Source organism: Salvelinus alpinus, chromosome 29, assembly GCF_045679555.1.
Source record: "Salvelinus alpinus chromosome 29, SLU_Salpinus.1, whole genome shotgun sequence".
NCBI classification, from domain to species: domain Eukaryota; kingdom Metazoa; phylum Chordata; class Actinopteri; order Salmoniformes; family Salmonidae; genus Salvelinus; species Salvelinus alpinus.
In genome coordinates this window covers 161,097-178,628 of record NC_092114.1, presented here as the reverse complement: position 1 = coordinate 178,628, position 17,532 = coordinate 161,097, and the positions used below count along the sequence as shown (strand labels likewise).

General features: G+C 42.0%; 1 protein-coding gene across 1 annotated transcript; it reads left to right on the top strand.

Moving 5' to 3' along the window:
• On the top strand, nucleotides 1–4,054 carry LOC139558874 (zinc finger protein ZFP2-like). Its single transcript, XM_071374388.1, has 2 exons — nucleotides 1–361; nucleotides 744–4,054. Exons 1-2 carry the CDS (start codon nucleotides 175–177, stop codon nucleotides 2,207–2,209), a joined length of 1,653 nt encoding a protein of 550 aa, XP_071230489.1. The 5' UTR covers nucleotides 1–174; the 3' UTR covers nucleotides 2,210–4,054.
• Nucleotides 4,055–17,532: the final 13,478 nt, after the last annotated feature.

Genomic DNA, 17,532 nt, shown 5'->3' with positions numbered 1-17,532 from the left:
TAAGAGACTACGCAAATGAGTAGATGAAGTAGAAGATGCTGGTCGTCCATCTTGGATCGCGGGCTACAGTTATTTTATACATCAATGGGCACAAGGGAATAAAATCACAGCACATTTAGCAGAAGAACAATTTAAACCTATCGACTTTCATAACGTTTTTTAAAAAATCTCAAAATGTCCAAACTGGAGTTGTTCAACGCGTATCTTACAGAACGGCTGACCGCGGCGGCGAGGGAGATAACATTGGCAGTAGAGAGAACAATAACAGACTATCAGGAGGAAATCTCCCGTTCCAAGGAGGAGAACGAACGGTTACGACTGTTGCTGGATTTCAAACCACATTTACACTTACATACAAAAGGTAAATGTGGACACCCGTTGCCCTAGCTAGCTATATCAATATGTAAGGATGAGATAATTATGGCCTCTCTCTTAGTATTATCGACAACCGATTCAAAATTGGATTCACATCCACTCACCAGTCGCAACTTGGCAAGATAGCTAGCTAATTTACTATCGACCTTACGTTAGCTAGCTGCTAGCTAAGCTAACTAGCTAGCACAACTTGATGAATGTATACCACCGTAAAGTAGCTAGCTAGTTTGCTAAACATGTAGCAAGTTATGTAACAACAACTGCGGCGTTTTTCTGAGAACTATGGGTACAATTTTAGATTACAAACGTCTAACTATATATTTAATGATAACATTACTAATTTTGTATTTTTCTTTGTTCTAATTTAGACCCCCAACAGCTCACCTTCACAGTCTCTAAAGAGGGGGTTCCCCCTGAGCAGCAGCACTGTGAACAAGAGTGTCCCAGTATGGGGCAACAGGTCCCAGAGCCCACACAGATTAAAGATGAACAGGAGGAAGAGCCGCTTCAAGGGCAGGAGTCTGATACCAAAGACTTCATAACTGTCTGTGTGGTGAGTGACTGTGAGGGTGTGAACACACGTCATGCATCCCACACTGTGGAGAGTAGAGACGGAGGTTCACCATTCAACAACACAACTGGAAGGATCCAGACAGAGCCTGATGATGAAGACTATATAGACTACATAGTATCAGAACCATCCAGTCCTGCAGCTCGGAGTGAAAACAGTGTTAACAGTGGGAGGGACACCGATGGGGAGAGCAGGGAGCGACCGCCGGGGTCAAAGCCACGGAAATCACAAAGAAAACGGGTGAAGAAAGGAACAAGTGTTGTTGAAGAAGCTTCTCCTTATTGCTGCAAGCTGTGTGGGAGGACTTTTGTTCGTATGGGTTTTTTAGTTAATCACGTGCAAAGAACACACACAAAGCATGCTAAACAATACCGTTGCGGTGTGTGTGAAGGAGTCTTGGACTCCAAAGAAAATCTGACAGTCCACGTGCAAACCCACACTAAAGAGAGAAGTACTGCTCACCCTCAAACCTACACTGAACCAAATCCTAGGCCCACTGCTCACCCTCAAACCCTCACTGAACCAAAACCTAGGCCCAGTACTCACCCTCAAATACTCACTGAACCAAAACCTAGGCCTACTGCTCACCGGCAAACCTTCACTAAAGGGATGCCTACTCCTCAACTTCAACCTGCGGCCAAACCTACTTGTCATGTTTGTGGCAAATGTTTCCCTTACAATCATAATCTGAAACTACACGTGCGTACTCACACAGGCGAGAGACCGTTCAAATGCAGAGAATGTGGTAAATGCTTCCGATCTAAGGGATATATGAAGGTGCACTTGAGGATTCACACTGGAGAGAAACTATTCCAATGTAAAGAATGTAACAAAGGCTTCCCTACCAAGCAATACCTGACCAAACACATGCTGTTCCACACAGGGGAGAAATCCTACCAGTGTAAGGACTGTGGGAAAGGCTTCGACCAGAGGGAAGACCTTGAACAGCACCAGTCAACTCACATGGAGGAGAAGCCATATGGTTGCATAGAGTGTGGCAAATGTTTTAAAGACACTTACCATCTGGCCAGACATAAGCTGGTTCACACAGGGGAGAGACCTTTCACGTGCACTGTGTGTGGACGGGGATTCAGCACCCAAGGCAACCTGAAAGTACACCAGCGGATTCACACCGGAGAGAAACCCTATCGCTGTAAACTGTGTGGTAGATGCTTTACAGGTTTTGCTAGTCTTAAATATCACTTGAACACTATTCACCATTACGACGGTGTCCTTTTAAATGACGTGTCTGTCAGAAGATGACAAACCAGAAGAACATCATTACACCATTGTGGCTTTATAGTGTATTTTTGATGGCAGATACAGAACAACCGTTAGGACATAGAATCTATGAAGGAATATGTGGTGTACTCTCTAACACCTTGATTACGGTTCAACATTGGATGTGCAATAACACATCTGACACAACGGATATATATGCTGTTCCACATATATATACATGTATATATACACACACTACCTTTCAAAAGTTTGGGGTCACTTAGAAATGTCCTTGTTTTTTAAACAAAATCATATTTTTTGTGTCCATTTAAAATAACATCAAATTGATCAGAAATACAGTGTAGACATTGTTAATGTTGTAAATTACTATTGTAGCTGGAAACGGCTGATTTTTAATGGAATATCTACATAGGCGTACAGAGGTCCATTATCAGCAACCATCACTCCTGTGTTCCAATGGCACGTTGTGTTACCTAATCCAAGTTTATCAATTTTAAACGGCTAATTGATCATTAGAAAACCCTTTTGCAATTATGTTAGTTGTTATGAAACTGTTGTCCTGATTAAAGAAGCAATAAAACTGGCCTTCTTTAGACTAGTTGAGTATCTGGAGCATCAGCATTTGTGGGTTCGATTACAGGCTCAAAATGGCCAGAAACAAAGAACTTTCTTCTGAAACTCGTCAGTCTATTCTTGTTCTCAGAAATAATTTTGTTTCAAAAACAATGAAATTTCTAAGTGACCCCAAACTTTTGAAAGGTAGTATACATACATACAGTATGAACAGTACGAGAAGTCTGGACACACCTACTCATTCCAGGGTTTTTTGTTATTTGAACTATGTTCTAAATTGTAGAATAATAGTGAAGACATTAAAACTATGAAATAACACTTGGAATCAGGTAGTAAAGAAAAAAGTGTTTAACAAATCAAAATATATTTGAGATTCTTCAAAGTAGCCAACCTTTGCTTTGGTGACAGCTTTGCATACTCTTGGCATTCTCTCAACCAGCTTCACCTGGAATGCTTTTCCAAAAGACTTTGCCGGAGTTCCCACATATGCTGAGCACTTGTTGCCTGCTTTTCCTTCACTCTGTGGTCTGAGTCATCCCAAACCATCTCAATTGGGTTGAGGTCGGGTGATCGTGGAGGACAGGTCATCTGATGCAGGACTCCATCACTCTCCTTCTTGGTCAAATAGCCCTTACACAGCCTGCAGGTGTGTTGTCCCACTAAGCGCAAACCAGATGGGATGGCGTATCGCTGCAGAATGCTGTGGTAGCCATGCTGGTTAAGTGTGCCTTGAATACTGGTTGAGAGAATGCAAAGAGTTTGCAAAGCTATCATCAACGCACAGCGTGGCTACTTTGAAGAATCTCAAATATAAATATATTTTGATTTGTTTAACACTTTTTTTTTGGTTATTACATGATTCCATATATGTGTTATTTCATAGTTTTGATGTCTTCACTACTATTCTACAATTTAAAAAAATTGTAAAAATGAAAGAAAAAAAACTTGAATGAGTAGGTGTGTCCAAATTTTTGACTGGTACTGTATTTGTAAATGTTTATAATGAGTGTATCAGTTTGAAAACGTTTCCACAACCGTTGTGGCCGTCACATCCGGGAGAAGTGTGGAAACTCATTGGTCCAAAGCTAATATGATTTGCTGGAATTTCAACACTGTGAAAACATGTTTAACTTTGTAATGTTTACGTGTCCACATACTAGACTAATATATGTATTTATCTATTCCTCTTTTTGTTGCTTGTTAATTTGCAATGTCATGTTCCAGAATGGTCCTTTTGTTCAATGTGCCAAACCTGGCGTCATTTTCTTTCAGTAACAAGGTTGGAAAGCCCTATTACAAATCTGGTGGCATTTTCTTCAGTAACAAGGAGGAAAGCCCTATTACAAACCTGGTGCAATTTTCTTCATTAACAAAATGGAAAGCCCTATTACAAACCTGGTGTTATTTTCTGCAGTAACGAGGAAAGCCCTATTACAAACCTGGTGTTATTTTCTGCAGTAACGAGGAAAGCCCTATTACAAACCTGGTGTCATTTTCTGCAGTAACGAGGAAAGCCCTATTACAAACCTGGTGTCATTTTCTTCAGTAACGAGGAAAGCCCTATTACAAATCTGGTGTCATTTTCTTCAGTAACGAGGAAAGCCCTATTACAAACCAACACATTTGTTGTACTAGACGTCGTCCTTATGTGGAAACCAATCTTTCCTAGATCATGGGTTCCCAGACCTTTTTCACTCAGGCCCCTTCCCACCATTAGGGAATATCCCGCGTCCACCTCGTTCTTTCTATGGGCACGAACTCTGTTCATGACAAACTGTTTTACATCCCTCCTGTTTGCAGAGAGAACTTTGCAGGGTTGAAAGTGTATTTCCTGCAGTTCTACACATTTTGTCACTGATGATGTAGCACTTACTTTAGAAATGGCACCTTGTGCATTCAACTATTACACCTTTCAAGAGGAAGTTGAAAGCCGGACTGAGGTCCTTTTTTAAATATATATTTTTTAAATGTATTTATATTTATTTGGGAGCCACTGTTCTAGTTCATACTGATCCCTTCCTTACATGGGGCGGCGGGTAGCCTAGTGGTTAGAGTGTAGAGTCGACAGGTAGCCTAGTGGTTAGAGTGTAGGGGCGGCGGGTAGCCTAGTGGTTAGAGTGTAGAGTCGACAGGTAGCCTAGTGGTTAGAGTGTAGGGGCGGCGGGTAGCCTAGTGGTTAGAGTGTAGAGTCGACAGGTAGCCTAGTGGTTAGAGTGTAGGGGCGGCGGGTAGCCTAGTGGTTAGAGTGTAGAGTCGACAGGTAGCCTAGTGGTTAGAGTGTAGAGGCGGCAGGTAGCCTAGTGGTTAGAGTGTAGAGGCGACAGGTAGCCTAGTGGTTAGAGCGTAGAGTCGACAGATAGCCTAGTGGTTAGAGTGTAGAGTCGACAGGTATCCTAGTGGTTAGAGTGTAGAGTCGACAGGTAGCCTAGTGGTTAGAGCGTAGAGTCGACAGGTAGCCTAGTGGTTAGAGCGTAGAGTCGACAGATAGCCTAGTGGTTAGAGCGTAGAGTCGACAGGTAGCCTAGTGGTTAGAGCGTAGAGTCGACAGGTAGCCTAGTGGTTAGAGCGTAGAGTCGACAGGTAGCCTAGTGGTTAGAGTGTAGAGTCGACAGGTAGCCTAGTGGTTAGAGTGTAGAGTCGACAGGTAGCCTAGTGGTTAGAGTGTAGAGTCGACAGGTAGCCTAGTGGTTAGAGTGTAGGGCCAGTAACCGAAAGGTTGTTGGATTGAATCCCTGAGCTGACAAGGTAAAAATCTGTCGTTCTGCCCCTGAACAAGGCAGTTAACCCACTGTTCCTAGATCGTCATTGTAAATAAGAATTTGTTCTTAACTGACTTGCCTAGTTAAATAAAAGGTTAAATAAATATGGTGCTGATACAATCCAAGGATAGTGAAGGATATCCACCTAGTGAATCTTATTGGTATTACATAAATTAATAAAAATCTATACCGTGAACTCCCAGTTTATTCCAGAAGATGGCGCCAAAGACACTGAGCAGCAGGGTGGAGTTCAATCAGTTGAGATTTCTGTATTTGTAGTCCAGAGGCATTAAAAATGGACTATTGTTGAAGCTGGCAGGCAGAGCTATTATTTTCACCAAAGGGCAACACAACTCTTAAGTTTACATTGCTCATGCTCAGATACAAACCTTTTTTTGAACACATCTGTTCTGCAGGAAAAGGCCCTCTGTAAACTTTAGTCAGTATAGTTCTTGTTTAATAATATTAAATGTTGTATATACCATAGAACCAGTCCTGCCTGACTGTATGCTCTGCTGAGAGGACTAATAAAGTTAACTTGTTCTGTACTATATTGTAGCCTACTGTAATGTACTGGAACACTTTAATTGACATGAACATCACTGAAGCCACGCAAAACACTGGTTACTAAAATAACACATTAAAACCAAAGACAAATAGAGACATGGAAATATCAACATTCAATAGCAGACTCACTGGTGGACATTGAACAGAGTCATCAAGGTGTTGGCGTCCCAGTGTAAACTGTGTGTGCCCCCCCCCCTCTTCCCCAAAGTTATGTAACAAGCAAGGAAAACATGGTTGAGGCTTTCTCTCTACTCTCTCTTTCTCACCCTCAACTCTCTGTTCTCCCTTCTCTCTCTACTTTCTCACCCTCAACTCTCTGTTCTCCCTTCTCTCTCTACTCTCTCTTTCTCACCCTCAACTCTCTGTTCTCCCTTCTCTCTGCTATCTCTCATTCTCACCCTCAACTCTCTGTTCTCCCTTCTCTCTGCTATCTCTCATTCTCACCCTCAACTCTGTTCTCCTTTCTCTCTACTCTCTCTTTCTCACCCTCAACTCTCTGTTCTCCCTTCTCTCTCTACTTTCTCACCCTCAACTCTCTGTTCTCCCTTCTCTCTCTACTCTCTCTTTCTCACCCTCAACTCTCTGTTCTCCCTTCTCTCTGCTATCTCTCATTCTCACCCTCAACTCTGTTCTCCTTTCTCTCTACTCTCTCTTTCTCACCCTCAACTCTCTGTTCTCCCTTCTCTGCTATCTCTCTTTCTCACCCTCAACTCTCTGTTCTCCCTTCTCTCTCTACTCTGTCTTTCTCACCCTCAACTCTCCGTTCTCCCTTCTCTCTGCTATCTCTCTTTCTCACCGTCAACTCTCTGTTCTCCCTTCTCTCTACTCTCTCTTTCTCACCCTCAACTCTCTGTTCTCCCTTCTCTCTGCTATCTCTCATTCTCACCGTCAACTCTCTGTTCTCCCTTCTCTCTACTCTCTCTTTCTCAACCTCAACTCTCTGTTCTCCCTTCTCTCTGCTATATCTCTTTCTCACCCTCAACTCTCCGTTCTCCCTTCTCTCTGCTATCTCTCTTTCTCACCCTCAACTCTCTGTTCTCCCTTCTCTCTGCTATCTCTCTTTCTCACCCTCAACTCTCTGTTCTCCCTTCTCTCTGCTATCTCTCTTTCTCACCCTCAACTCTCTGTTCTCCCTTCTCTCTGCTATCTCTCTTTCTCACCCTCAACTCTCTGTTCTCCCTTCTCTCTGCTATCTCTCTTTCTCACCCTCAACTCTCTGTTCTCCCTTCTCTCTCTGCTATCTCTCTTTCTCACCCTCAACTCTCTGTTCTCCCTTCTCTCTGCTATCTCTCTTTCTCACCCTCAACTCTTTGTTCTCCCTTCTCTCTACTCTCTCTTTCTCACCCTCAACTCTCCGTTCTCCCTTCTCTCTACTCTCTCTTTCTCACCCTCAACTCTCTGTTCTCCCTTCTCTCTGCTATCTCTCTTTCTCACCCTCAACTCTCTGTTATCCCATCTCTCTCTACTCTCTCTTTCTCACCCTCAACTCTCTGTTCTCCCTTCTCTCTGCTATCTCTCTCTCTCACCCTCAACTCTCTGTTCTCCTTTCTCTGCTATCTCTCTTTCTCACCCTCAACTCTCTGTTCTCCCTTCTCTCTCTACTCTCTCTTTCTCACCCTCAACTCTCTGTTCTCCCTTCTCTGCTATCTCTCTTTCTCACCCTCAACTCTGTTCTCCCTTCTCTCTCTACTCTGTCTTTCTCACCCTCAACTCTCCGTTCTCCCTTCTCTCTGCTATCTCTCTTTCTCACCCTCAACTCTCTGTTCTCCCTTCTCTCTCTACTTTGTCTTTCTCCCCCTCAACTCTGTTCTCCCTTCTCTCTACTCTCTCTTTCTCACCCTCAACTCTCTGTTCTCCCTTCTCTCTCTACTCTGTCTTTCTCACCCTCAACTCTGTTCTCCCTTCTCTCTACTCTCTCTTTCTCACCCTCAACTCTCTGTTCTCCTTTCTCTGCTATCTCTCTTTCTCACCCTCAACTCTCTGTTCTCCCTTCTCTCTCTACTCTCTCTTTCTCACCCTCAACTCTCTGTTCTCCCTTCTCTCTGCTATCTCTCTTTCACACCCTCAACTCTCCGTTCTCCCTTCTCTGCTATCTCTCTTTCTCACCCTCAACTCTCTGTTCTCCTTTCTCTGCTATCTCTCTTTCTCACCCTCAACTCTCTGTTCTCCCTTCTCTCTCTACTCTCTCTTTATCACCCTCAACTCTCTGTTCTCCCTTCTCTGCTATCTCTCTTTCTCACCCTCAACTCTCTGTTCTCCCTTCTCTCTCTACTCTGTCTTTCTCACCCTCAACTCTCCGTTCTCCCTTCTCTCTGCTATCTCTCTTTCTCACCGTCAACTCTCTGTTCTCCCTTCTCTCTGCTATCTCTCTTTCTCACCCTCAACTCTCTGTTCTCCCTTCTCTCTCTACTCTGTCTTTCTCACCCTCAACTCTCCGTTCTCCCTTCTCTCTGCTATCTCTCTTTCTCACCGTCAACTCTCTGTTCTCCCTTCTCTCTGCTATCTCTCTTTCTCACCGTCAACTCTCTGTTCTCCCTTCTCTCTGCTATCTCTCTTTCTCACCGTCAACTCTCTGTTCTCCCTTCTCTCTGCTATCTCTCTTTCTCACCGTCAACTCTCTGTTCTCCCTTCTCTCTGCTATATCTCTTTCTCACCCTCAACTCTCTGTTCTCCCTTCTCTCTGCTATCTCTCTTTCTCACCCTCAACTCTCTGTTCTCCTTTCTCTCTACTCTCTCTTTCTCACCCTCAACTCTCTGTTCTCCCTTCTCTCTCTACTTTCTCACCCTCAACTCTCTGTTCTCCCTTCTCTCTCTACTCTCTCTTTCTCACCCTCAACTCTCTGTTCTCCCTTCTCTCTGCTATCTCTCATTCTCACCCTCAACTCTCTGTTCTCCCTTCTCTCTGCTATCTCTCATTCTCACCCTCAACTCTGTTCTCCTTTCTCTCTACTCTCTCTTTCTCACCCTCAACTCTCTGTTCTCCCTTCTCTCTCTACTTTCTCACCCTCAACTCTCTGTTCTCCCTTCTCTCTCTACTCTCTCTTTCTCACCCTCAACTCTCTGTTCTCCCTTCTCTCTGCTATCTCTCATTCTCACCCTCAACTCTGTTCTCCTTTCTCTCTACTCTCTCTTTCTCACCCTCAACTCTCTGTTCTCCCTTCTCTGCTATCTCTCTTTCTCACCCTCAACTCTCTGTTCTCCCTTCTCTCTCTACTCTGTCTTTCTCACCCTCAACTCTCCGTTCTCCCTTCTCTCTGCTATCTCTCTTTCTCACCGTCAACTCTCTGTTCTCCCTTCTCTCTACTCTCTCTCTCTCACCCTCAACTCTCTGTTCTCCCTTCTCTCTGCTATCTCTCATTCTCACCGTCAACTCTCTGTTCTCCCTTCTCTCTACTCTCTCTTTCTCAACCTCAACTCTCTGTTCTCCCTTCTCTCTGCTATATCTCTTTCTCACCCTCAACTCTCCGTTCTCCCTTCTCTCTGCTATCTCTCTTTCTCACCCTCAACTCTCTGTTCTCCCTTCTCTCTGCTATCTCTCTTTCTCACCCTCAACTCTCTGTTCTCCCTTCTCTCTCTGCTATCTCTCTTTCTCACCCTCAACTCTCTGTTCTCCCTTCTCTCTGCTATCTCTCTTTCTCACCCTCAACTCTTTGTTCTCCCTTCTCTCTACTCTCTCTTTCTCACCCTCAACTCTCCGTTCTCCCTTCTCTCTACTCTCTCTTTCTCACCCTCAACTCTCTGTTCTCCCTTCTCTCTGCTATCTCTCTTTCTCACCCTCAACTCTCTGTTATCCCATCTCTCTCTACTCTCTCTTTCTCACCCTCAACTCTCTGTTCTCCCTTCTCTCTGCTATCTCTCTTTCTCACCCTCAACTCTCTGTTCTCCTTTCTCTGCTATCTCTCTTTCTCACCCTCAACTCTCTGTTCTCCCTTCTCTCTCTACTCTCTCTTTCTCACCCTCAACTCTCTGTTCTCCCTTCTCTGCTATCTCTCTTTCTCACCCTCAACTCTCTGTTCTCCCTTCTCTCTCTACTCTGTCTTTCTCACCCTCAACTCTCCGTTCTCCCTTCTCTCTGCTATCTCTCTTTCTCACCCTCAACTCTCTGTTCTCCCTTCTCTCTCTACTTTGTCTTTCTCCCCCTCAACTCTGTTCTCCCTTCTCTCTACTCTCTCTTTCTCACCCTCAACTCTCTGTTCTCCCTTCTCTCTCTACTCTGTCTTTCTCACCCTCAACTCTGTTCTCCCTTCTCTCTACTCTCTCTTTCTCACCCTCAACTCTCTGTTCTCCTTTCTCTGCTATCTCTCTTTCTCACCCTCAACTCTCTGTTCTCCCTTCTCTCTCTACTCTCTCTTTCTCACCCTCAACTCTCTGTTCTCCCTTCTCTCTGCTATCTCTCTTTCACACCCTCAACTCTCCGTTCTCCCTTCTCTGCTATCTCTCTTTCTCACCCTCAACTCTCTGTTCTCCTTTCTCTGCTATCTCTCTTTCTCACCCTCAACTCTCTGTTCTCCCTTCTCTCTCTACTCTCTCTTTATCACCCTCAACTCTCTGTTCTCCCTTCTCTGCTATCTCTCTTTCTCACCCTCAACTCTCTGTTCTCCCTTCTCTCTCTACTCTGTCTTTCTCACCCTCAACTCTCCGTTCTCCCTTCTCTCTGCTATCTCTCTTTCTCACCGTCAACTCTCTGTTCTCCCTTCTCTCTGCTATCTCTCTTTCTCACCCTCAACTCTCTGTTCTCCCTTCTCTCTCTACTCTGTCTTTCTCACCCTCAACTCTCCGTTCTCCCTTCTCTCTGCTATCTCTCTTTCTCACCGTCAACTCTCTGTTCTCCCTTCTCTCTGCTATCTCTCTTTCTCACCGTCAACTCTCTGTTCTCCCTTCTCTCTGCTATCTCTCTTTCTCACCGTCAACTCTCTGTTCTCCCTTCTCTCTGCTATCTCTCTTTCTCACCGTCAACTCTCTGTTCTCCCTTCTCTCTGCTATATCTCTTTCTCACCCTCAACTCTCTGTTCTCCCTTCTCTCTGCTATCTCTCTTTCTCACCCTCAACTCTCTGTTCTCCCTTCTCTCTCTACTCTGTCTTTCTCACCCTCAACTCTCTGTTCTCCCTTCTCTCTCTACTCTGTCTTCCTCACCCTCAACTCTCTGTTCTCCTTTCTCTCTGCTATCTCTCTTTCTCACCCTCAACTCTCCGTTCTCCCTTCTCTCTGCTATCTCTCTTTCTCACCCTCAACTCTCTGTTCTCCCTTCTCTCTCTACTCTGTCTTTCTCACCCTCAACTCTCCGTTCTCCCTTCTCTCTGCTGTCTCTCTCTGATGGTTCCACTGTGTATTACTGTCAGTTATATACAACATGATGATGGTTCCACTGTGTATTACTGTCAGTTATATACAACATGATGATGGTTCCACTGTGTATTACTGTCAGTTATATACAACAACATGATGATGGTTCCACTGTGTATTACTGTCAGTTATATACAACAACATGATGATGGTTCCACTGTGTATTACTGTCAGTTATATACAACATGATGATGGTTCCACTATGTATTACTGTCAGTTATATACAACATGATGATGGTTCCACTGTGTATTACTGTCAGTTATATACAACATGATGATGGTTCCACTATGTATTACTGTCAGTTATATACAACATGATGATGGTTCCACTGTGTATTACTATCAGTTATATACAACAACATGATGATGGTTCCACTATGTATTACTGTCAGTTATATACAACAACATGATGATGGTTCCACTGTGTATTACTGTCAGTTATATACAACATGATGATGGTTCCACTATGTATTACTGTCAGTTATATACAACAACATGATGATGGTTCCACTGTGTATTACTGTCAGTTATATACAACATGATGATGGTTCCACTATGTATTACTGTCAGTTATATACAACAACATGATGATGGTTCCACTGTGTATTACTGTCAGTTATATACAACATGATGATGGTTCCACTATGTATTACTGTCAGTTATATACAACATGATGATGGTTCCACTGTGTATTACTGTCAGTTATATACAACATGATGATGGTTCCACTATGTATTACTGTCAGTTATATACAACATGATGATGGTTCCACTATGTATTACTGTCAGTTATATACAACATGATGATGGTTCCACTGTGTATTACTGTCAGTTATATACAACAACATGATGATGGTTCCACTGTGTATTACTGTCAGTTATATACAACATGATGATGGTTCCACTGTGTATTACTGTCAGTTATATACAGCATGATGATGGTTCCACTATGTATTACTGTCAGTTATATACAACAACATTATGATGGTTCCACTGTGTATTACTGTCAGTTATATACAACATGATGATGGTTCCACTGTGTATTACTGTCAGTTATATACAACAACATGATGATGGTTCCACTGTGTATTACTGTCAGTTATATACAACAACATGATGATGGTTCCACTGTGTGTTACTGTCAGTTATATACAACATGATGATGGTTCCACTGTGTATTACTGTCAGTTATATACAACATGATGATGGTTCCACTATGTATTACTGTCAGTTATATACAACATGATGATGGTTCCACTGTGTATTACTGTCAGTTATATGCAACAACATGATGATGGTTCCACTGTGTATTACTGTCAGTTATATGCAACAACATGATGATGGTTCCACTGTGTATTACTGTCAGTTATATACAACAACATGATGATGGTTCCACTGTGTATTACTGTCAGTTATATACAACATGATGATGGTTCCACTATGTATTACTGTCAGTTATATACAACATGATGATGGTTCCACTGTGTATTACTGTCAGTTATATGCAACAACATGATGATGGTTCCACTGTGTATTACTGTCAGTTATATGCAACAACATGATGATGGTTCCACTGTGTATTACTGTCAGTTATATACAACAACATGATGATGGTTCCACTGTGTATTACTGTCAGTTATATACAACAACATGATGATGGTTCCACTGTGTATTACTGTCAGTTATATGCAACAACATGATGATGGTTCCACTGTGTATTACTGTCAGTTATATGCAACAACATGATGATGGTTCCACTGTGTATTACTGTCAGTTATATACAACAACATGATGATGGTTCCACTATGTATTACTGTCAGTTATATACAACAACATGATGATGGTTCCACTATGTATTACTGTCAGTTATATACAACAACATGATGATGGTTCCACTGTGTATTACTGTCAGTTATATACAACAACATGATGATGGTTCCACTATGTATTACTGTCAGTTATATACAACAACATGATGATGGTTCCACTATGTATTACTGTCAGTTATATACAACAACATGATGATGGTTCCACTGTGTATTACTGTCAGTTATATACAACAACATGATGATGGTTCCACTATGTATTACTGTCAGTTATATACAACAACATGATGATGGTTCCACTGTGTATTACTGTCAGTTATATACAACAACATGATGATGGTTCCACTGTGTATTACTGTCAGTTATATACAACAACATGATGGTTCCACTGTGTATTACTGTCAGTTATATGCAACAACATGATGATGGTTCCACTATGTATTACTGTCAGTTATATACAACAACATGACGATGGTTCCACTGTGTATTACTGTCAGTTATATACAACAACATGATGATGGTTCCACTGTGTATTACTGCCAGTTATATACAACAACATGATGATGGTTCCACTGTGTATTACTGTCAGTTATATACAACATGATGATGGTTCCACTGTGTATTACTGTCAGTTATATACAACATGATGATGGTTCCACTATGTATTACTGTCAGTTATATACAACAACATGATGATGGTTCCACTGTGTATTACTGTCAGTTATATACAACATGATGATGGTTCCACTGTGTATTACTGTCAGTTATATACAACATGATGATGGTTCCACTGTGTATTACTGTCAGTTATATACAACATGATGATGGTTCCACTGTGTATTACTGTCAGTTATATACAACATGATGATGGTTCCACTGTGTATTACTGTCAGTTATATACAACATGATGATGGTTCCACTATGTATTACTGTCAGTTATATACAACAACATGATGATGGTTCCACTGTGTATTACTGTCAGTTATATACAACAACATGATGATGGTTCCACTATGTATTACTGTCAGTTATATACAACAACATGATGATGGTTCCACTGTGTATTACTGTCAGTTATATACAACAACATGATGATGGTTCCACTGTGTATTACTGTCAGTTATATACAACAACATGATGATGGTTCCACTGTGTATTACTGTCAGTTATATACAACATGATGATGGTTCCACTGTGTATTACTGTCAGTTATATACAACAACATGATGATGGTTCCACTGTGTATTACTGTCAGTTATATACAACAACATGATGATGGTTCCACTGTGTATTACTGTCAGTTATATACAACATGATGATGGTTCCACTGTGTATTACTGTCAGTTATATACAACATGATGATGGTTCCACTGTGTATTACTGTCAGTTATATACAACATGATGATGGTTCCACTATGTATTACTGTCAGTTATATGCAACAACATGATGATGGTTCCACTGTGTATTACTGTCAGTTATATACAACATGATGATGGTTCCACTGTGTATTACTGTCAGTTATATACAACAACATGATGATGGTTCCACTGTGTATTACTGTCAGTTATATACAACAACATGATGATGGTTCCACTGTGTATTACTGTCAGTTACAGTGGGGAGAACAAGTATTTGATACACTGCCGATTTTGCAGGTTTTCCTACTTACAAAGCATGTAGAGGTCTGTAATTTTTATCATAGGTACACTTCAACTGTGAGAGACGGAATCTAAAACAAAAATCCAGAAAATCACATTGTATGATTTTTAAGTAATTAATTTGCATTTTATTGCATGACATAAGTATTTGATCACCTACCAACCAGTAAGAATTCCGGCTCTCACAGACCTGTTAGTTTTTCTTTAAGAAGCCCTCCTGTTCTCCACTCATTACCTGTATTAACTGCACCTGTTTGAACTCGTTACCTGTATAAAAGACACCTGTCCACACACTCAATCAAACAGACTCCAACCTCTCCACAATGGCCAAGACCAGAGAGCTGTATAAGGACATCAGGGATAAAATTGTAGACATGCAACAGGCTGGGATGGGCTACAGGACAATAGGCAAGCAGCTTGGTGAGAAGGCAACAACTGTTGGCGCAATTATTAGAAAATGGAAGAAGTTCAAGATGACGGTCAATCACCCTCGGTCTGGGGCTCCATGCAAGATCTCACCTCGTGGGGCATCAATGATCATGAGGAAGGTGAGTTATCAGCCCAGAACTACACGGCAGGACCTGGTCAATGACCTGGAGAGAGCTGGGACCACAGTCTCAAAGAAAACCATTAGTAACACACTACACCGTCATGGATTAAAATCCTGCAGCGCACGCAAGGTCCACCTGCTCAAGCCAGCGCATGTCCAGGCCCGTCTGAAGTTTGCCAATGACCATCTGGATGATCCAGAGGAGGAATGGGAGAAGGTCATGTGGTCTGATGAGACAAAAATAGAGCTTTTTGGTCTAAACTCCACTCGCCGTGTTTGGAGGAAGAAGAAGGATGAGTACAACCCCAAGAACACCATCCCAACCGTGAAGCATGGAGGTGGAAACATCATTCTTTGGGGATGCTTTTCTGCAAAGGGTACAGGATGACTGCACCGTATTGAGGGGAGGATGGATGGGGCCATGTATCGCGAGATCTTGGCCAACAACCTCCTTCCCTCAGTAAGAGCATTGAAGATGGGTCGTGGCTGGGTCTTCCAGCATGACAACGACCCGAAACACACAGCCAGGGCAACTAAGGAGTGGCGCCGTAAGAAGCATCTCAAGGTCCTGGAGTGGCCTAGCCAGTCTCCAGACCTGAACCCAATAGAAAATCTTTGGAGGGAGCTGAAAGTCCGTATTGCCCAGCGACAGCCCCGAAACCTGAAGGATCTGGAGAAGATCTGTATGGAGGAGTGGGCCAAAATCCCTGCTGCAGTGTGTGCAAACCTGGTCAAGAACTACAGGAAACGTATGATCTCTGTAATTGCAAACAAAGGTTTCTGTACCAAATATTAAGATCTGCTTTTCTGATGTATCAAATACTTATGTCATGCAATAAAATGCAAATTAATTACTTAAAAATCATACAATGTGATTTTCTGGATTTTTGTTTTAGATTCCGTCTCTCATGGTTGAAGTGTACCCATGATAGAAATTACAGACCTCTACATGCTTTGTAAGTAGGAAAACCTGCAAAATCGGCAGTGTATCAAATACTTGTTCTCCCCACTGTATATACAACATGATGATGGTTCCACTATGTATTACTGTCAGTTATATACAACATGATGATGGTTCCACTATGTATTACTGTCAGGTATATACAACATGATGATGGTTCCACTGTGTATTACTGTCAGTTATATACAACATGATGATGGTTCCACTGTGTATTACTGTCAGTTATATACAACATGATGATGGTTCCACTGTGTATTACTGTCAGTTATATACAACATGATGATGGTTCCACTGTGTATTACTGTCAGTTATATACAACATGATGATGGTTCCACTATGTATTACTGTCAGTTATATACAACATGATGATGGTTCCACTGTGTATTACTGTCAGTTATATACAACAACATGATGATGGTTCCACTATGTATTACTGTCAGTTATATACAACAACATGATGATGGTTCCACTGTGTATTACTGTCAGTTATATACAACATGATGATGGTTCCACTGTGTATTACTGTCAGTTATATACAACATGATGATGGTTCCACTATGTATTACTGTCAGTTATATGCAACATGATGATGGTTCCACTGTGTATTACTGTCAGTTATATACAACATGATGATGGTTCCACTATGTATTACTGTCAGTTATATGCAACAACATGATGATGGTTCCACTGTGTATTACTGTCAGTTATATGCAACAACATGATGATGGTTCCACTGTGTATTACTGTCAGTTATATACAACAACATGATGATGGTTCCACTATGTATTACTGTCAGTTATATACAACAACATGATGATGGTTCCACTGTGTATTACTGTCGGTTATATACAACAACATGATGATGGTTCCACTGTGTATTACTGTCAGTTATATACAACATGATGATGGTTCCACTATGTATAACTGTCAGTTATATACAACAACATGATGATGGTTCCACTATGTATTACTGTCAGTTATATACAACAACATGATGATGGTTCCACTGTGTATTACTGTCAGTTATATACAACAACATGATGATGGTTCCACTATGTATAACTGTCAGTTATATACAACAACATGATGATGGTTCCACTATGTAT

Coding starts and splice junctions, on each gene's coding strand:
- LOC139558874 (XM_071374388.1), top strand. CDS start 175: ATGTCCAAACTGGAGTTGTTCAACGCGTATCTTACAGAACGGCTGACC. Junction 362..743: donor TTTACACTTACATACAAAAG/GTAAATGTGGAC, acceptor GTTCTAATTTAG/ACCCCCAACAGCTCACCTTC.